Source organism: Equus przewalskii, chromosome 29 (assembly GCF_037783145.1).
Source record: "Equus przewalskii isolate Varuska chromosome 29, EquPr2, whole genome shotgun sequence".
Taxonomy (NCBI): Eukaryota; Metazoa; Chordata; class Mammalia; order Perissodactyla; family Equidae; genus Equus; species Equus przewalskii.
The window spans coordinates 44,783,338-44,804,527 of NC_091859.1; the positions used below are offsets into that span (position 1 = coordinate 44,783,338).

The following is a 21,190-nucleotide window of genomic DNA, read 5'->3' on the forward strand; positions in this document are numbered from 1 at the left end:
TTTGCGGGTCGGTTTATTTATTTTTGTCTCATTCTTAGGACAGTACATAATTTGTGTGTAATTAGCCAGTGAGAGTAAAAATTTGCAGCCAAAGCCTTCAGGGGAGGTGGCCTCGGGGCGTTGGCCGTGGGATGGGGTTCTGCTCAGCGAGGGGGTCCCGGTGGTTGGTGAGGAGGTGCCCCACGTCCTTCGTCCCGCACCTGTATGGTCCCCCTACACCAGCCTCATGGGCTGTCCCCGGCTGGCTCTGGGCAGCTGGGTTGGGGCCCCTGTGCACAGCACCTCTCAGTTCCGGGCCGGCATGTCTGGTGCCCACTGTAGACGCCCGGGGCCTCTTGGCTCACACCCAGACACGACATCGCCAGGGTAGAGGGCAGCCTGGACGGCCCCAGGCCAGCAGAGCAGGTGGCTACTCCACATGCTTCATCCTGCCGGCTTGTGCTGTGCCTGACCCAGCCTCGGCTCTGGGCTCGGGTGGGGACCTGGAGGTGACAGAAAGGCAGGCACAGTCCCGTGCAGTACGCTGCCCGGAGGACCCAGGGGGCTGCCTGCAGGAGAGGGCCTGAGGTGCAGCAGGGGAAGGTGCCAGCAGGAGTGTGGTGGGCAGACACTGGGGCTGACTGATCAGCAGCCAGGAGCAGCAGGGGCCACCACCCTCCTCCACCTGCACCCAGGGTCCCCTCCAGGTGTCACCTGCTCATTGTTCCCTGTTCTGAGCCACAGCATCATCCCCCCTCATTGTCCTGTGTTCCTGCTGACCCCCATGTCCCTGCGTCTGTGTGCAGCCATCTCCCCCACTGGGAGGAGCCCCCCAGGGCAGAACACCATCTGCTTCACTCATATTGTGGTCCCAGGGCCCAAACAGAGGACAGCATGCTGTCGGCACTCGCTATTTCCTGAGTAACTGACAGAGCAGGGCACTTGAGTGAGTGAGGCCTCCGTGGGGTTCTACAGGGTGGGTGCCCAGGTGGAGGCCAAGGCTTCGTGGCCAGGTGGGAACAAACCAGCCAAGGGGCAGCCCAGGGTCGCAGCGTGGGCGTGGCCCGGGGCTGCACTGGCGGAGCTAGGGGAGGACCCCTAGCCTCCCTCCCGCTGGGCGTGGCAGCCAGGTTTCATCTTCACCGCCCCCATCGAGTGCTGGTGCTGTCTGTCTTGGTGTCAGCACTCAGTGCTCACTAGTGGAGCCTGTGTGTGTTTGACAGCAGAGTGGTGTCTGAAAGGACGCAGGGTTATCCCTCTGCCGGGACAGTGGGCCCGGGGCCTCGGAGAGATGGGTGCTCTCCCTAGGATTTCAGACATGTGAGGGGTGAGGAAGCCAGTCAAATTCCTTGAGTCGTCGCCTTCAAACGGAGCGTGTCCCTTCTCTGCACGCTGGGATGGCCCAGAGCCAGATGCAGGCCACAGAGCCATGCCACCTGCGTCCTGTGCTCTGCGGGAGCTGGGACAGTGTCCATGGGGCCAGCAGGAGTGTGGGGCATGTCAGGCAGCCTGTGTGCACCCGTGTATGCATCTACACAGGCACTTGCACCCTGTGTGAGCGTCTCTGTGTTTGTTTGCGTGTCCAGGTCACATGTACACAGTAGGAGCAGCTCTGTGTGTACTTGTGTGGCCTGTGGGTCTCTGTGCCTCTCGGCCTCAGCGTGTTCACCCCTGAGTCCCGCCTGTGCAAACCCGTGTGCGGTGTGCTGCCTGTCCATCTGCCAGGCACGTGGAAGGTGCACATCTACACTTCCTGTGTAGCTGCATCTGTGTGTGCATCTCATGTGCATGCGTGCGTGCGTGTGTATGCGCCAGCCTGTGGGAGGGAGACGGCCCGGCGTGGAGGGTTCTGTCCAGATCCCATGGCTCTCAGCTCTGTCCAGATGTGAGGTTTCTACTTCCTGGGCCGGCAGCTTGTGCAGCTGTCACCAGACCTGGGAGAGGGTCTGTGGTGGTGTCCCCGCCCTCAGGCCAGCTTGGGCACTGAGCTGAGGGGCCCAGTGTGGATTCAGGTCGCTGGGCTTTGTGTCATCCAAGTTCCTGAGATCAGAATGCCTGACAGTGTTAGAGGCTTCCTCTGTGGCTCAGTCTTCATTTCCGGTGCAACCGAGACGGGCCCATGTTTAATTTCCTGTCTCCCGAGGCAGGGCCACCACTGTGATGTTGCGTGGAAGTCAAGGTCAACTGGCCCCGTCCAGTGTGCAGCTTTTATAAAGCGGGTTCCTGAAAGCGTCATTGGAGGTGCTGGCGACGTCTGCTGTGGGAAGACGGTCTCCCTGTGGCTACTGTGGGCCCCTTTGCAGAGCGAGATGGTGAGTGGCTTGTCTCCAGGGGACGGCCACTCAACCCACATCTGTGCCTCTCTTGTAGGTCAGCTGGCCGCCGGCACCTGTGAAATTGTGACGCTGGACCGGGACAGCAGCCAGCCACGGAGGACAATCGCCCGGCAGACAGCTCGCTGTGCGTGCAGAAAGGGGCAGATTGCGGGCACCACGAGGGCCCGGCCCGCCTGCGTGGACGGTAAGAGCCCATGGCCCAGGCGACCCCACTGAGGGCCAGGGGAGGCTGCACGGCAGGCGTCCACCCGACACAGGGCCCCCACCCACCCAGAATGTTCCGTGGGGGCCCCTTGTTCTTGAGATCAGGCCTCAGGCTGGCAGTCTTGTCCAGTGTGGCTGCTCCTGGGGGCGGTGTTGGCTTGTGCACCTGTGGGCTGACTGCTGGCTGTGGGCTCGGTGTCCAGGGTGCTGGGGACGCGGATGGCGGGGAGCGAGGTCCCAAGGCATGGTTGCAGGGAGTTACTGGTCTGGAGGCTTCGGCTCCTCCAAGTTGCTGTGGGCAGAGGGGAGCAGAGGCCAGGCCATCTGCAAGACGGCTGGTGGCTCTGGATGCTGCTACCCCATCGCATGTGGTTTCTGACGGAGGCTGCCAGCCAGGTGGTGGGCTCCGCTTCCTCTGGGTCAGGCAAGTGTCAGGCACCCGCAGGCCCCAGTTTAGTGCTGTGCAGAAGGGCCCCGTCCGCCAGGGCTCTGAGGACGAGCCAATGAGCCTATGCAGGGGGCTGGTGGTGACCTCCTGCGGGGCCACCAGAAGTTGAATGGTGTGGTCAATAGGATGCGCCCTGTTAACATCTCTGCTCTGTTAAGACTCAGAAAGGCACCGCGTGTAGGGGAGGCTGTACCTTTGGGGTCCGTCTTTGGAAACAGAATCACAGGTGGTCTTTACAAGGAGGAAGGGAGCCCGTGCAGCTGCTGTTGGTCTCATCCTGGGTCCGTCCATCCACTAGGAGAGGAGGCTGACGTGTGTACCCCCTGGGAGAACTGGCCCAGCCCCAGGCGGTGCAGGGTGAGACCTGGCACCCCAAGGCAGATGGTCGGGGAAGGGGTCTGGTGCCAACACCAGCCGGGGGTCAGGGATAGGGGGTGGATGTGGGAGGGCGCGGGCAGGTGGGCATCAGAGCAAGGCCAGAGCCCTGCCAGCGCCTGTGACCAGAGCAGGCGGAGAGACTCCCCCCTCTCCTGAGGTGGTCTTGGGGGGCTCCTGTGGGCCTGGCCAGCAGCAGCTTTGTGTCAGTCCAGGTTCCTTGGGGTGGATGACCCCACACAGGGGTCTGCGGGGGCCTTGGTTCCTCGGGGGCTTCAGGAGACGTGGTCACAGCACGTCACGGTGGCCAGGTCCCAGGGTTCAGCCACTCCCTCCCACAGGGGCAGAGAGGGACTTGCCGGGGTCTTCTAGAGCTGGATTTGGGATCTGGGGCTTCTGGTTGGGGCCCCCCCTGCCCCGCAGCCTCTGTGTGGGGCTCTGGGACACAGGCTCCCCAGCTCAAACCCACTGCCTCTGCTCAGGAGCCCGCCTTTACTCTGATCTCCGACACGGAGATAATACCAGTGTTCATGACAGTCACCTGAGAAGTGCCGCACCTGGAGCTGAGACATCCTGAGCGCTGGCAGCCAGCTCGGAGAGGCCCCAGTGACGGGTGGGGGACGTTGGGAGCAAGGACACAATCATAACTGTGGGACCTTGGGGAGGGCTTTCTGACGAGCTAGGCAGGTCCCACTGCAGCCCCCAAGGCCAGAAAGGCCTCCAGGAAGGGGTCAGCAGGGCCTTGAAGCCACCTCAGGGTCTGGAGCTGGTTGAATCAGGGACCCCGCGCATGTCACTGATGAACCTGTCCTCAGACTGTCCGGGCACGTGGCTCTGCAGTGAGTCTGCCTGGGGTCCACAGCCGGGAGCTTGAGCCCCACTGGGCGTCCAGCAGGAAAGACCAGGAGCAGGTGAGGGCCCAGGGCTCCTGGCCGGAGGGGGCAGGCCCAGCCCACGCCACTCGTGACCCAGGCGCCCGTGCACCTTGGGGCCGAGCTGGTGGCTCAGGTGTGGCCACGTGGGGGCCTCGCCTGCAGAGCCTGGCCACCCAGAAGCTCCCTGAAGGCCTGGGGCTGTCGGCTCACCGACCACCCAGGCCCCACAGACCCCACAGCCATGTGCCAGCGCCTGTGCTGCCATCCTTTTGGGGACGTCAGAGACTCTCGGGAGATTGTGGCAAAGGAGGCTGGCTGCGCCGTGTTGGGGGCTGGAGGTGAATGGAGGGCTCTTAAGGCCGCTGGCGCCTTCTGGGGAAATGGAACAGGAGGAACCGTCCCTGGGGATGGTTTTGTTTGTAAGAACCTGTCATCTGTCCTTATTCAAACGTCTGTCAGTGGGTGTCCTGTGTTTAAACACCCAGGCGTGTGCCACTCCCGGGCGGCTCTCTGATTCTAGATCTCCGTCCTGCCGGCCTGAGTCCAGGGCAGGTGCGGACGAGGGGCCAGCCATCTTGATCCCAATGAAGGGAATTAATGCTCCCGCATGCCGCCACCGTCTCCGGCTCCGGTAATGGGGACAAGCTCACACGTGACGGCGCGCGGGCCTTGTCGGCTGACGTTGATTGATTCTTCCCGAGACTAGAGGGAGGGAGAGGCACTGGCAGCCACGTCCCTGCCTCTCTCCTCATTAGCCTGCAGGCCGCGGGGACGGGGGCACAGTTGATCACTAATTGAATCTGGGGCTGCTCATCCGAAACCCGGCACTTGCCCTCTCCCCGGGAGACCCCCAGGGCCTGCGGAGCGGGTCCCAGAGACCCAAATTAAAACTGGCCATTTTCAAGGAAGGCCTGGCAAATGCGTTAGCTGGTGCTTTTTGCACAGTGGGCATTTTCCAAGCTGCCATCTAATTTAATTTTTGCTTTTCTATTTTCCTGCTCTGCGTGCATAATAAGTTGCCTCACCTATGAAGTGTGTCTGCTCAAGAGAAAACTTGTGCCACGCCAGGGCGGTCGGAATTTAATGCGAGCGGGGTTTAAATTGGGATAGTTTATGCCAACTCTAACTGTGTCTGTTGAATGTGGGTGCTTGGAAGCTGGCTCACATCTGTGTCAATTCTGTTCAGTTGTTGAACCATTTATTAATCAGCTTATTTGTTTGTTTGTTCATTCACTCATTCATTCATTCAAACAAGGTGTACGCTCAGGGCTGGAGGAGAAGTGTAAGGGAAAGTTGACTCAAGTACCCAGTGCATGCAGTGCTGTGGGGCTGGGGTCCAGACAGTGGGGAAGGAGCTATGGGACCCAGAGTACCACCATCTCTTCCTGCCCAGGACCTTGGCAAAGCTGCATCCATGAGGGGACATTTGAACAGGGTACTGAGGGATGAAGAGGAGTTCACCAGGATAGCTTTTCTTCTTGGATGGAAGGGGCTAGTGGAGGGAGGAGAACTCCTGTTCCTGTCTCTGTGCTCGAAGCATTTCCGGGTCAGCCTCTCCCCAGCCTGTGTGTGGCAGCTCTGTGACCCAGCGTTCCTGCCTGGAGTTGTTCCAGCCTAGAGATCCGTCAGGAAAGAGGTCCTCAAATGAACCCCAGTCATCTCTGCAAGGTTCAGCGTCCTAAACCCCAAGTACAGGACAGAACCTCACCTTAGGGCTGCCCAGTCATGGATGCCACAGGTAACAAGGAGCCAAGCCTACCTCTACCATGCCTAGTTGTTGTGTAGAGCTCTGAGCCCCCTCTGCCCGTCATTGGAAACGCGCTGGTCCCCAGGCCGCCACGGTGCCGCAGTGATGACGGAGGCCCTGTCCCCAAGCCTCCCGGCACGCAGCAGAAAGCCACCCAGAGCCGACTTTCCCTCCCGCTGAGGCAGCATCTTTCTTTATAAGTGGAGGTCTTCCTCCCGTCAGCTGTGTTCCCGTGAAACTCTCTTAAAAAAATCAAAGGAAAGGGGTCTGGCCCCATGGCTGAGTGGTTAGCTTCGCATGTTCCGCTTCGAGTGCCTGGGGTTCGCTGGTTCGGATCCCGCGTGCGGACATGGCACCGCTTGACAAGCCATGCTGTGGTGGACGTCCCACATATAGAGTAGAGGAAGATGGGCACGGATGTTAGCTCAGGGCCAGTCTTCCTCAGTTAAAAGAGGAGGATTGGCAGCAGATGTTAGCTCAGTGCTAATCTTCCTCAGAAAAAAAAGAAGAAATCAAAGTACAGAAGGCTGCCTGGTGCCAGGGGCCTGGCGCAGGCCATTGGGAGAGGAGAGGTTGTTTCTGAAGCAGCACCGCCCTGGCCATGGAGGCAAAAGGTGAAGGCAGGAGTCTCTGGCCTGGGCCGGGCAGTTGTCCCTGGGAGCCCAGGGGGAGGGAGGGCCAGTGTCTGAGTTCTGCCAGGCCTGTTGCGAGGGCTGCAGCTGGCCGCCCAGGAGAAGTGGGTAACTGGGGCTGGCATACAGTCTGGAGAGGCTTCGGGAAGTCAGAGCTACCCTCTGCGCGTGGCCGGCCAGGATGTCTGAAGGCTCTGCCGGGACCTGCTGGCTGATGCAATGGACCATCCACACCTGCTGTGGGCCTGCCTGTCTTCTAGGTGGCCATTCCCTTGTGTTCTTGAGCACAGAGTACGCCCCATCACATGCCTGCACATTAGGGTCAGAACTCATAACGTGCTTTTCCTTTCAGGGGGCCTGGGATGCAAAAGACTCCCAGGCTGTGGAGTGGAAAGTCATGCCCCCAGGCCCTGCTTGTGGTCACCTGAGGGTGCGCCGGGGCCAGGCCCCTGTCTTCATCCACAGATTGGGATAACAGTGGACATCATCACGCTTCCCTTAGGGTGAAATGAGATGCGATGCGCACAGGCCCTCACTCAACTGGTACCCAGCGTACCCAGCTTAGGGAGCCACTTTTTCCCCCATTTGCATTTTTCTCAGAAATACATGAGACATGTGTGTCCCAGATGTGGCCTTAGGGACTCTGCTGAGGAAGTGTGGAGCAGGGATAAATGTGTAGGAGGGGTCTGTGTGCAGATGGCTGTGACGGTTCTGGATCAGCGAGGAAGTGCAGATCCCGAAGAGGGTCCAGGATGGAGCTGGGAGGCCTCCTCATTTAGAAGGAGGAGCAAAGAATCGAGAGTCCAGAAATGAACCCTTAACAGGGATCATTAAGTGATTTTTGACAAGGGTGCCCAGACCATTCAATGGGGAAAGAATAGTCATTTCCACAAGTGATGCTGGGGCAACTGCAGACCCATGTGCAAAAGAATGACATCGGATCCCTACCTCCCACCAAATACAAAAGATTAACTCAGCATGGACCAAATACCTAAATGTCAAGGGCTACATGATAAAACTTGTAGAAGAAAACAGAGATAACTCTTCATGACCTTGGGTTTGACAAGCGTTCTTAGATATGACACTGGAAGCCCAAGCAACAAATGAGAAAATAGATAAGTGAGACGTCATCAAAATTAGAAACTTTTGTGTTTCAGAGGATGTCATCAAGAAAGTGAAAAGGCAGCCCACAGAATGGGGGAATATATTTGCAAAACATGTATCTAAGAGACTTTTATCCAGAATATTATAAAGAACTCATGCAACTTGATAATGAAAAGACAAAAAATTAAAGAGTTGGCAAAGTGTCTGACTAGACGTTCTTCAAAGAAGATGTGTATGTGTGAATAGCCAATAAGTACATGAAAAGATGCTAGATGTCGCTAGTCGTCTGGCAAATGCAAATCAAACCCGACAGTGAGATGCCACTTCATACTCACCAGCATGGCTAGGACCACACATCAGATAATAACAAGTGTTGACAAGGAAGTGGAGAAATCAGAACCCTCACACATCGCTGGTGGGAATGTTGAATGGTGCAGCTGCTTTGGGAAATGAGCCAGCAGTTCCTGATGTGAATAAACGTAGAGTGGTCATGTGGCCCAGCAGTCCCACTCCTACTGGCATCCCAGGTACATACCCGGGAGAAATGAACCCGTTTCCACTTGAAAACCTGTCCACCAATGTCCACAGAAGAGTGAATCATAAGAGACAAAAAGCAGAAACAGCCAGCTGTCCATCAGTGGACAAGCACATAAACAAAATGTAGGATGTCCTCATAATGGAACATTACTGAGCCATAAAAAAGAATGAAGTGGGGCCAACCTGGTGGCACAGTGGTTAAGTTCACACGTTCTGCTTCGGCAGCCCGGGGTTCACTGGTTTGGATCCCAGGTACGGACATGGCACTGCTTGGCAAGCCATGCTGTGGCATGCATCCCACATATAAAGTAGAGGAAGACGGGCATGGATGTTAGCTCAGGGCCAGTCTTCCTCAGCAAAAAGAGGAGGATTTGCAGCAGTTAGCTCAGGGCTAATCTTCCTCAAAAAAAAAGAAAAAAGAATGAAGTTTCAACACACGCTACATGGATAAACCTTGAACACATCATGTGAAGGGAAAGGAACCAGACACGAAGGCCACATGTCATGTGATTCCATTCCCATGAAATGTCCAGAACAGGCAGACTTGTAGAGACAGAAATCAGTTTAACGTTTGCCAGGGGCTGGCGGAGGGGAAAAGGCCGAGTGACAGGTAATGAGAACAGGCTTTCTTTTTGGGTGAACATGTTCTAGGACTGGTGATGGGTTCGCAATTATATATACTAAAAATCACTGATTGAACACTATGTGGGTGAGGTGTACGGTATGTGAATTACGACTCCATGAAGCTCTTGCCAGATGCACATGCACACAGAATTCGGTGAGGACGGGCAGCTGGGGAGGACGGGCAGGGGCTGGCATGCGGTGGGGGGCAGGGCCGGCGCTGCCCAGTGCACCCTGTGTGAGGAGGACCAGGGGTTAGGACGCAGCCACCCTGCAGCCTGGCTGGGCTGGAACTCAGTCTGGAGCAGGCGTGACAGGAGAGCGTAGACCACCTTTCTCAATGTCCTGATGACGAAGGGCCAACATCTGTGTTTAAAGATACACTGAGAAGTGGATAACGGGAAAAACAAGCCTTCAGAAAGCCTCGGGTGGAAGTCTGGTTTTTGTTAGATTCAGCAGATGCCGGGTTACTCTGTTTCGGCACCGGCCACGCCGAGTGAGGGAAGGTGCAGCCTGGGCCTCCGGAGTCCCGGCCTCACTTTGCGCCGCACGCGCAGCTGCTGTATTGCGTGGAGTCTGGCTGTGAAGGAGAAGGGAGGCCCCAGGAGTTGGATTTGGTGCTAGAAGCAAAAACAAAAGAAGAACAAACCTGAGGCCATTCAGATGCTGGTAGGGAGGATGGGGAGGAACTTAGAGACCAAGAAAGAGCCAGAAGTGGCTGCACGTTCCCAGGACAGAATTGGGGGTGGGGCCCAGAGCTGGGGGACAGGGACCTCAGTGGGGGAGGGCAGCGTCCTCACTGTGAGGACAGACAGAGCAGGGAGGGCCTGGACCCCAGGAGCTGGGGGCGGTGCCTTATTTCTCCACCAGGTAGGCGGCCTTGGAGCCACCAGGAGTTGGGCTGGGAAAGGAGGCAGGAAGCAGACAGGCGGGCCCTGCCCAGGCTCTTCTGTCCTCACACCGCCTCCTCCGCCCCCCATCTTCTGTCCTCTGTGGAGTTGGGAACCATCACAGCATCACAAACCCTAAGACATACCTGGGCACCTGAGCTGTGGCCGCCTGCGCCCATCCTGGGCGGCCACCGAGGTACCTTTCAGTATGTGCCTGAGATGTGGGGGCACCCAACCCTCCGGGGACGTGTCATCCCCATGTGGGCTCAGCTCCACTCTGCCTGCTCAGGGAGATCTCGAGGTTTCCAGAGCCTTCCTGAGGCTGCAGCCAGGGGCCAGGTCGTGGGACCAGGACAGCTCCTCAGACCCCGAGGCTTGGGGTCCCTGCTCTGCATGGCGTGGGGCGCCCCAGGGCCAGCATGAGCGGATGGGGAAGCAGACCGAGTGTGGCAGGCATGCCCCACAGCTGGTTGACATTTATGCAGAGAGCAGAGGGTCATTTGGTCCCGGGGTGCCCGTCCTTCAGAATCCCCGATTCCTCTGCGCTCCCTGCACTGTGGAGCCCCAGTAACGTGGGTCTGGGTGAGGGACCAGAGACAGGGTGCCAGCATTCAGAGGGGTGTCCGTGTGTCACCAGACGGCCACTGGCTGGTGGCCACCTCACTTTGCCAGGTGCCATGGAGGGGGGGGTGGGTGGGAGGACGGGCCGGGGGCAGCCGAGCAAACGGGTGTAAGCAGACTCCATCCTCCTGCCAGAGCGCCAGCCTCGCCAGGGTGCGGGGCCCCGATGGAGGGACTGTGGGTCTCCTTGCTCCCGTCCCCGTCCTTTCATGGGTGAGGCATCCTCCTGGAGCCTCTGAGCACAGGGTCCCCGTGCCCACTAGTTCTTGCTCTGCGGGCTTCCAGGGGAGGAAGGTCACACCTGCTGGACTGGGCCGTGTGACCTTGGACGGACCACTTCCCTTCCCCCGGCCAGGGACAGACCTTTTCTAGCCGCCAAGGTCAGCTGCTCCGGGGGATTCCCCTGCCATGTGGGGAATGACGCACACTCAGGACAGGTCTCAGTTCTGTTGTGGAAGAACCTGTCCACCCTCAGCCTCCCGAGGACAGCAGGTCCTTCTCTGTGCATCACCCTCTTGTGCTGCGACACAGGGTCCTGAGCAGGGTGACCTGGGCTGTGGCTGGCCAAGGATGTCCCTGTGCCTCGGCCTTTCTGCTGAGCATGGGCCCCCCTGGCTGGGTCTCTGCCATCCTCATGATTCCGAGTAGGTTTCAGTAGGTTTTTAAATGTTTTCTAGACTTGTGCATCTTTGAGCAGGATGGGACTTGAGTTGAACACTAAGGACACTCTGATGTGGAGGGAAAGGGGAGGGGGAGGGTTTGGGGGCGTTTTGCTAAGAATTGTCCTTGTTCCAGTTCCGGGCTCTGCAGCCTCCCAGGCGGAGGCCCCCACGCAGCAGCCAGTGCAGGAGCACTGAGAGTGGGGTGCGGGGACAGCATGAGATGGGGGAAGGGGGCCGTCACGGGCAGCACACTCCTGATGGGGCCACGGACCCAGGGCTGAGCCTGGCATATGCAGCAGTGAAAATCTGGGAAAGCTTCCTGGAGGAGCTGAGCAGTTGTCTCAGGCAGGTGGTCACAGGCACCTGCTGCGGCTCTGTGGGCGTGGTTGTGCCCTAGACTCCTGGGGGTCTTTTCTAGCAGGCCCGAAAGAGTGACTACCCACGTCCATGTCTATCTTGTCCAGACCCCCGACCTCACTCTGAGGGGAACAGCCTCTGAGGGGTGGGCAGGATGCAGAGTGGAGAGCAAGCCTGTCTTTGGGGGGAAAAGCTTTTATATGTTTCAATAATTGGAAAAGTGGGTGTAAGTATGTTTGCATTTTTAGAAACGTGTGTAGGCACTTTATGCTGTGTGGCCTCTAGCAGGTCACCCAAGCTCTCTGAGCTGTAGGCAGAGAGGCAGCAGAAAGCTGTGAGCCAATGCCCTGTGTCAGTGCCATGTAGTGACTTCCTACAGGTGGTGTGGTTTGCTTTTTGAGGGCTGCTTGACCCACCCCTTAGATGTGCTGGGCAGGCTCGCAGTAACTTCCAGAGTCATGTGTTACATTTTTAGGAATTTTGTGAGCTGATTTTTATATATAGCCATTCTTAAAAATTAAATTATATAAATTTACCTGCAAATAAATTCTATTAAAAATAAAGATACCCCCATTAAGACATGAGAAAAAGAAGAACAAGTTAAATCTAAATCAAGTAGAAGGAAGAAAGTAATAAAGATGGAGAATGAAAATAAATGAAATGGAAAATAGAAAAAACAATGGAAATCAACTAAACTAGAAGTTAATTCTTTGAAAGGTAAACAAAATTAACAAACCTTTAGCTAGACTGATCAGAGAGAGAGAGAGATGGCTCAAATAACTAAATCAGGAATAAAAGAAAGGACCACCCTCTTTATTTTCACTGCCCACTTTACAGAAATACAAAGGGCTGGAAGGAGTACTGTGAACAGTGGGTCCTGTTAGACAACTCAGATGAAATGGACACGTTCCTGAAAACCCACAAACTGACTCAAGAAGGAACAGAAAGTCTGAGTAGACCTCTGATGAGTAAAGACGGTGAGATAGTGGTCAGATAGCTTCCCAGCAAGAAAAGCCGAGAACCAGATGGCTTCACTGGTGAATTCCACCAAATTTAAAGAAGAATTCACACCAATCCTTCTCAAACTCTTCCAAAAAAAAAAAAAAAAAACTTACGGGAAGAAACACTTCTTAACTCACTCTATGAGGCTGGTATTACCCTGACACCAGAAGTAGCAGATAAAGACATTGCGAAGAAACTACAGACGTCATGAGCACAGATGTAAAAATCCTCAACAAAATGCTAGGAAGCTGGATCCAGTAGCGTATGACAGGCTTACACATCGAGAGCAAGTGGGACCGTCTCAAGGGTGCAAGGTCGGTTCAACGTATGGAAATCAGTAAATGTAATACACTGTGTTAATAATGAAGCAGAAATCACATGATCACCTCAATAGCTGCAGAAACGCATTTAACAAAATCCAGCACCCTTTCATGATAAAAAATCTCAAGAAACTAGGAGAAAAAGAGAAGTTCTCAATGTGACAAAGGGGCAGCTGTGAAACATGGCAGGCTGTGTTGTACTCAATGGAGGAAGCCTAGATGCTTTTGCTCTAAGATAAGAAGACGACCAGGATGTCTGCTCTCGACACTGCTATTCAACAGTGTCCTGGAGGTTCTAGCCAGGGTGATTGGGCAAGAAAAATAAACACAGGCCATCCTGATCAGGAAGGAAGAAGTAAAACTACCTGTTCACAGATGACATGATCTTTTATGAAGAAAATCTTAAGGAATCCACACTCATATGCTTAGAACTCATAAAGGAGTTCATCAGGGTTGCAGGATACATCAATATACAAAAGTCAATCGTATTTCTGTGCTGTGGTAGTGAACAATCTGAAAAGGATCTTAAGGAAGCAATTCCATTCACAATAGCGTCAAAGGAATAAAATACTCAGGAATAAGTTTAACAAAGAAATGCCACTGAAAGCTATAAAATGAGCCCTTTCCTGCCCGGGGGGGGGGGGGGGCGGCCTCTGTCCCTCTGTGTGTGGTTTCTGTCCAGTTTCGCAGCACTGTGTCCCCCAGAGGTCCCTCTCCCCAGCCAGCCTGGGAGTCCCACCGGATGGGGATGGTCTCATTCATCGAACCATCTCCAGGACAGAGCCCACTGCCCAGGGTATGATGAGTGACCATCTGTCGGTGAGACCTGACACCTGGGTGACACCTGACACTGCAGGGAGTCTGCAAGTCCTAGAGGGGACAGAGGGGAGGGACAGGAGACACCGCTGCTCGTGTAGCTGAGCGGTGCCATCCAGTTCTTGAAATCATTTAAAGTGTCCAGCATGTGCTGTGCTAATAACGCCACTTCCCTCATCTTACACGTTTTAATCAGCATTTGAGAATAATCAGCGTCTACCAGAAGAAACATTGAGGAAATTCTCTCCAGGAAACCCGGAAGGGATACACCCCAGCAAGTGGTGGGGCCCCGCCTGCTCTGATTGCGACCGTTAGTGGGGATGCTCTTGACATTATTCTGGGAAGGGTGCAGGGCGTCCGTGCCGAACAGCAGGCAGATCTGCAGGCCCCCTCCATCCTGCCCATGTCTGCAGCTCAGGGACGTCACAGGCACTCCTGGTTGGGGGCAGTGAGATCCTCGGCTCTGCCTGGGAGGACGGAGGCAGGACCCACGGTCCTGACACTGCGGGTTGCTCTGTCACCTTTGGGAAGGAGGGCAAAGGGTGCTCAGCCCCAGAGCCCCTGCCACTCTGGGGGGAGTGAAATTTGGGCGTTTATCAACATCTATAAAGCAAAGCTAGAGCTCGGTCAGCAGTTATGACCAGCCAGCATCTCTAAGTTACACTGTCGCCAGGTCCTTCCTGAAGCCTTTGAATGACCCACCCATTTTATGTTCACAAATATCCATCGAGGGAAGGATTACTATCAGCCCCCCACTTTTAAAGACTAGGCAAACGGGGCCACACCCCAAGCTGTCAGCTGCAAAATGGGTGCACCGGGGTTTCCGGGCCGTGTTATAGGAAGCTGCATTTCCTCCTGGAAATGCCCCTGGCAGTGCTGAGCTGGCCCAGAACTGGGAGGCCGGATGCGGAGTGAGAAAGGACCAGGCCAGTGGCCTCAGTGAAGATCCTGGAGGAGGCAGGGTAAAGGCTACTGGTCATGCTGAGACGCGTGGGGGTGGAGGGAGCACGAGGCACGAGCCCAGAGGAGGACACCGCGTGGATTCAGCCCTCGGGGCCAGGGAATGCTTCCTGGGGGGGTAACACCTGTGCCCATCGTGGGGACTGAGGTTGTCTGGAGCAGGTGGGTGTCACTGGGTAGCACGTCCAAGACCTTGCCAGCCACTGGGCAGCAGGTGCAGCTGAGGGCATGGTCTCTGAGAGCCGTGCCGCGGGCACTGTGCCCTCTGGACTCCATGGTGGAGGGCTCCCATCCTTCCTGGACAGAGGACCAGCTCTGCTCCCTTTCAGGGCCCACCTGGATATAGGCCTCCGCATGCTCCCTAGGGCCAGCGCAGCCTTCTGGGCGCCGGGCTTGGGGAGGCTGAGGCCCTGGAGGGAGGCAGTGGCAGGGCCACGTGCACAGACTCCACAGTCCAGCAGGGCGGGGACTGACTCCCACATCCCACACAGCGGTGTCTGACGGCCTTCTAGAAAGATCTCTCCCCTGTTCTTTGGACAGTAAGTACAGGGCAGCAAGAGCGAATGCTGGGAGAGGTCAGGCTGGTGGCAGAAGCTGTAGTGACGGGGGGTGGGAGAAGTGGGCGATGGGAGTGATTGGGAAGGCCGAGGTGGTGGGACTGGCCATAGGGTTGATGAGATGCGGTAGAGGGGAAGACCCTGGGCTGGGGGCCTGAGCAGTGGGGGCAGAGCGGTGCTTTGTGCCTACACAAGCGGGTCCACAGGGCGCCGCCTGAGGCACTCCGTTCCAGCCTGGCAGGTGCGAGCTCAGCTGTGGACCTGTGAGCAGGGGCCAAGTGGGCGGGTGGATGACTTGGGCCAGGGGGCAGGTCTGGGAGGCACACCGGGAGGGGTGTGAAAGTGAGTGAGGTCATCAGGTAGAGATGAGAAGGCAGCTCAGGACATGGGACAAGGCTGTGTTCCAGGGTGGCGGGACTCCAGGTCATGACTGCGGTGCAGAGCCCGGGCGGTCAGCGGCCTGCGGCAGCGTAGACTCCTTGGCGTCTCCCCTTTCTTGCTCTCCATGCTGTGTGTGGAGGAAGGAGGGAGTTGTCTACGCAGGGAGCCTGAGATGTGGCTAAAGGTCTCCTTCTAATTATTCAGACAGCCTGGCAGGCTCCGGGCAGCTGTGGCTCATGCAGGAGTGACACCTGACGGGTGGGAGAGGAGCAGGGGGGCCACACTCCCACCGAAGCCCCGGGAGTCACGAGGAGCCGCGGGAGGACAGGGGGCCCTTCTGCCTTCAGAGTGACTGGGTAGGATGGGTCCCGGATTAGCTAGAAGGGTCCCTGCGTGAGCTCCAGCTGGGCTCCGTTTGGCTTTTTCCTTTTGTCATTTTAAGTGTCTTTGGCTTGTAGTTGACCAGTTGATTTCACAAAGATTTTACTTGTAATGAAGTGAATGTCAGCCAGGGCTGCAGGCTGAGGCGGCCCCACATCGGGGTCAAGTAACCTGTGTCCTTGCATGTCCTGTACCTTCTGCCTGAGTGACCTTGGCCTGTCACCTCCCCACCCTGTGCTCGTCTTTTGAGCACAAAGGGTCCTTCTCATGTCGACCTGCGAGATTTTGTGTGCCGGGACCGTGTGCAGAGGCAGGCTGCAGAACCTGGCACAGGGGATGCAGTGTCCTCCCCAAGGGACTCGGGCTCCACCCCCTCCTGGTGGCAGCAGTGCGAAATTGCAGGCATGTTATTTGAGAGATGCATCTCCTTTGAATGTTGCCTCTGGAAGCTGAATAATGTCCTGACACTACAGATACATAAACACGGTCCTGTCTCATGAAATGGGCTTCCTTCAAGGATCGTGCCACCTCTGGGGACGCCACGGATCCACATCTGTGCAGTTACGCAGATACGCCTGTGTAGACGTGTTCACAAAAGATTGTGCGACCCCGCACAGGATTTAGAAATCCAAAACGAATGTTTATTCTTTTAAAAGAAACTTTAATGGAGATATAACACACCCATAGGCGTTTACGCAGATTGTAAGTGCAAACCCTGATGCTTCTGGTCCAGCCCAGTCACATTACCAGTGTCCTGACTTCCGTCACTACAGGTTCGCCTGCTCTGCAGCTTTGCATCAATGGAATCAGAGAGTGTGTAGAGATTTTGTGTCTGACTTCTCACACCCGTTGGGTCTGTGAGCTCACCCATGTTGTGTAGTGATGTTTTGTTCTTTTTATGGCTGTGTAGGAGCTCACTGTACAATGGTGCCATCTTTATTTGTCCATTCTACAGAAGATGGGCATTTAGGTATTTTGAATTTTTGGTCATGATGAATACAGTGTCTGTGAACATGTTTGTGCATGCGTGTCTTTTGGCAGACGTGTATGCTCGTTTATCAGGCAAATACCTAGCAGTCGAGTAACGTGAATCAGTCATTCCTGCCAAAGTCTTTCTCAAAGCGGTTCTACCATGGAACCTGCCACCTGCTGTGTATGAAAGCTCAGTTTGCTCTGTATCCTTGTCAACACTTGCTGTTGTCAATCTTTCTAATTTAGCCATCCTGCTGGCTGTGTAGCAGTATTTCTTTGTGGTGTTGACCTGCATTTCTTGTTGAATAATGATATGATCATGATTTCACACGCTTGTTGGCCGGCTGGACAGCATCTTTGGTTCAGTGTCTGTGCAGGTCTTCTGCCCATTTTTATTGGGTGCTTTGTCTTTTTCTTAAATGATTTGCGGGAACTCTTTCTGTCTTCTGCATCTGAGCCCTCTGCTGGTTCTCTCTACTGCTAATATCTGTTCCCGGTCTGGTCCTTTCATTGGCTTGCTGATGTGTTTGGATGAACAGAAATTCTTAATTTTAATGAGATCTGATTTATCAGTCTTTTCTTGTTAAGTCATGTGTTTTGGGTTCTGTTTAAGGAATGCCTTATCTCAAGGTCGTGGGACTACCCTCACGTGTTTTTCTAGAAGCTCCGTTGTTTCACATCACACATCTAGATCTATGACCCACTCCTGATTAATGATTCACGTCATCTGAAGTCAATCTCAAGTTTCATTTTTTTCTCTGCATGTGGATCTCCACAGATCCAGCATCATTTATTGAAAAGTTCTCGCCTTTTTTACTCATAATGATTTTATGTGAAATTCTAAAGCAAGTCTTTGAGGCAGAATGGGGGACGTGGGCCTTGCCCTTGATTGTATTATCCCTAATTAGCCAGTTGCCTCTTGCCATCGCATCAGCTGAGGGCTGGGGCTGGGATCCAGCACGGATTACTGTCTACACTCTCGCTCCTCTCCTGGGTGCCCCCCTGTCCCACCCAGGCCTGGCCTTCACATGAGAGGCCAGCCTGCACGGGGGCCAGACGTTGGTCACCTTGAGGGATCTGTGGCCTGGTGGTCTTCCTGGGGGCCCCTCTGGCTGCTGGACTCCTGCAGGGAGGGCAGGGCAGATGGACGGAAGAGGGGTCCAGTGCTCCTCCATCAGGGCCGTGGGTCCCAGGGAGGAAGGAGCTGGTGGCAGCTGCACCCCACAGGCGTTGGGGATTTCTTCTGTGCAGCGTGGTTCAGCAGCCGGGCAAGGCTCCCGGGCTGTGTCCTCCTGGCTCTGCTCAGAGAGATGCATGCTGATCTCTGATCCCTGCCGAGAAACGAGCCACGTGTCTTGTTCCACAGTGTCTGGCTGGAGCTGGTGTTTTTTTCTTTGTTTGTTTGTTTTTAATTAATAGGCTTTATTTTTAGAGAAGTTTTAGGTTTACAGAAAAAGCGAACAGAAAGTACAGAGCGTTCCCACATACCCCTCTGCCATACATAGCACCCCCGGTGATTAGCATCTTAAATGTGTTACAGTGGAGGAGCCGACATGGATACACTGTGATTAACCACGCTCCACAGTTTGCATCAGGATTCTCTCAGTGTATACGGGTTGTGTCATAGATCCTCCGGGACACTATCACACAGAATAGTGGCACTGCCCTAAAACCCCTGTTGGATGGGCTGGGAACCCACAAACACGCTGGAAGCCAGTCCCCAGGGATGGGGAGGGTCCCTCTGGCAAGTGGACGGGTGCTGATGCCCGGGAGGGTGCCTGCCCGTGGCTGGACACCACGGAAACCTGGTTCGGCTAGATGGAGGGCAGCCCTGGGGACAGTCCTTCTCCTGGTCAGCAGGGAGCCTGGACCAACACTGCCCTTGGGCCCATATTCCCTCTCATGTCCGGGGGACAGGCAGACAGTGAGGTGGGAAGTGAGGAGCTCGCCGAAGTCTGTGCCCCCATGGGCAAGCCGCCCTCCCAGTTGCAGCCCCCCATGGAGGAGCCAGCGTCCGGGGAGCAACTGATCCCTGGGCAGCCTTGGGGCCTCGATGTGTGCTGTCGCCAGGCCAGAGCTGGTGCAGGACATCCCTTGACAGGGCTGACCCAGTGTGTCCAGAGACCCTACTGAGTGGCTACCAGTCCCCCAGGGAGCAAGATTGAACCCTGATGCTGGGGCCGGGGCCTCCTGCCCGGTCTTCCCCCAGAACAGCCCACCTCTGCCTGCCTCACACGTCATATCCTGATCCACTTTTCCCTTGGAAAACGGCACTGTTGCTCTAAGCTGCAGAAGTCACTGGGCTGGCCACTCTCGAGATGCTCCTGTCCACCCTGGAAGTCCTGTCTGGGAAGCCCAAACAGGGCCCGCAGAGGACTGGGGCACAGAGGTCTAGCCAGGTGGGAGCCCTGCATCCCCCCAGTTTGGGCTGGCGCTTCCCAAAGGCAGGTGCATGGGGACAGGAAGTGATCCTCCTGTGAGGAGCTTGGTGGAGGGAGCGAGGTCCCTGGGCCAGAAGGAGCCCAGAGCTGGCGCCCTGTCCAGCCAGGCCCAGCGCCCTGGGGTCCGAGAGGGCCTGCCTGTGAGCGAGAGCCTCCCCTTCCTGGTCGGGTGAGTGTCGCCTCGTGGTGCTGTTGCTCACCTGTCCTGTCCCTCTCCCCAGGGGACGAGCACGGACTGCAGTCAGAGCAGCCGTTGCCTCTGAGAGTCAGGAGGTGACTCAGGAAGAGGAGAGGAAGAGGGAAAAACGGGTAATAAGATCCCATTTCCTGAAATAGGCCTGGCTGTGATGGTGATGTGCTGGCGGCCTTATTGATTCTGACGCGGTACTGCGTGTTAGCAGCCGTCTTCAGCATTAATACTGCGCCCGCTTCCCTCGCTGGCTGCCTCCCGTTGCTGTTTATTTATCTCGGGGCTTTGCTTGAATATTGATGCTCCTCAGAACGTCCGCACAGCGTTAGCACTTGCCACCCATTTAATTCAATTTCTCTTACGTCCTGACTCTGCTGACAAAAGTAATGGGCTTCTGGGCACCAGGGCTGCACGGTTTCCACCCAGAGCTCAGGCTTTTAGGTGTCCCTGTCGTCCCCTGGCCTAGGAGGCCTGTGCGCCCCGTTCTCCTTCCCGGGGTGAAATTGCCGGTGGGCGCCCTGGACGCCCCCTGCTGCCCTGATTCACAGCTTTCCCTGGGCCGGCCTTGATGGATTCATCGAGATGAGAGAAGGACCCAGGGATCTAACTGGGCAGTGACTCATCTCCAGAACCCTGAGAAAGGAGAGCGGGTCCCACAGCTCAGCACACAGGGCCCTATGTGCCGGGAGTCCAGAGGCTGGTTCAAGCTAAAGGTACCTGTGGGTCCCGCTTCGGGCCCTGGCACTTGTGCTCCTCCAGCAACCGAGCAGTCATTGCAGGAAGAGCAGCTGTGTCTGTCTCAGTCTCAGTGGGCCTCCGTCCCAAGGGGAGGGGGCGCCCGCCGTCCACCTGACCAGGCGTCACCAGCCACCCCTGGCCTTAGGTCAGCTCCTTGCAGTGGGTCTCATGCCACCAGGGACTCCCGAGGCTGCAGGAGGCAGGTTCCTTGCAGAGGAACCTACGAGAGAGGGTCCCTTCGGCGTCCCTCCAGGAGTGGGTCAGCACACTGGCCTTGCTCCCTGCACACAGACCCCACATTTCCCGACCTTAAGGCCAAGCTCTGTCCTGCCTGAGCTGGCCCCCTCCATTCCATTAGTCAAGAATGGAAGAACATGACCTCTGGCCCCTGCTCCATGTCCCGGGGCCTGGCAGCCTGTCCTGGACAGCTGTCCAAGCCTGGACCAGGCACAGAGGACGAAAGACAGCCTGCAGAAGGAGCTGCATGGACTCTGGCCTTGGGCTATGGACGCATTGAGCTCCTCTGGGAGGGGCGGCTCCGTGCGTCCTTCCTGACCGTGCTCTGGGCTGTGAACTGGTGCCTGAGGCGGGTGCTGCTGCCCGTAATCCCGTAATTGGCTGCTAACCACCCTGTGCACTTTGCTGGATGGCCGTCCTTAATTATGGTTTTTATGGTAAATAAATGCAATATTTGTTACAGTGCTTTTATCCAGGGCGTTTTTCCCCTGAAGAGGTCGTTCTGAGTCGGCGTTCGAGAGAGTTTGGAACACTCTCTTTAGCGAAGGGTCTCGCTGGGGGAAGGACAGACCACTTAGAAGGCATGGAGGCTGCGTCTAGTGGGCACTCGATACTCGTGCCCATGTGATCTCCAGTCAGCCTTTCTGTGGCCAAGCCCGTGGCTGGCTGTCCACTCAGACCCAGGAGAGCGCCGGCTGAGGTCAGCCCCACACCCGCGTCTGACCCTATGATGAGGCTCCAGCCAGTGCCTGGGGGAGAGGGGCGGTGTTGGGGTGCAGCCAGAGTGGCCTGGGCAGAGTGGAGCCC

At 56.2% G+C, this 21,190-nt stretch overlaps 1 protein-coding gene across 2 annotated transcripts in view; it reads left to right on the forward strand.

Moving 5' to 3' along the window:
* The window catches only part of TAFA5 (TAFA chemokine like family member 5), a 248,878-nt gene that overhangs the window by 152,679 nt on the left and 75,009 nt on the right, over nucleotides 1-21,190 (forward strand). For both annotated transcript variants that reach the window (XM_070600655.1, XM_070600654.1), the window contains exon 2: nucleotides 2,350-2,499. In XM_070600655.1, coding sequence (XP_070456756.1) covers nucleotides 2,350-2,499 — 150 coding nt within the window. The remainder of the gene's footprint in view (nucleotides 1-2,349; nucleotides 2,500-21,190) is intronic.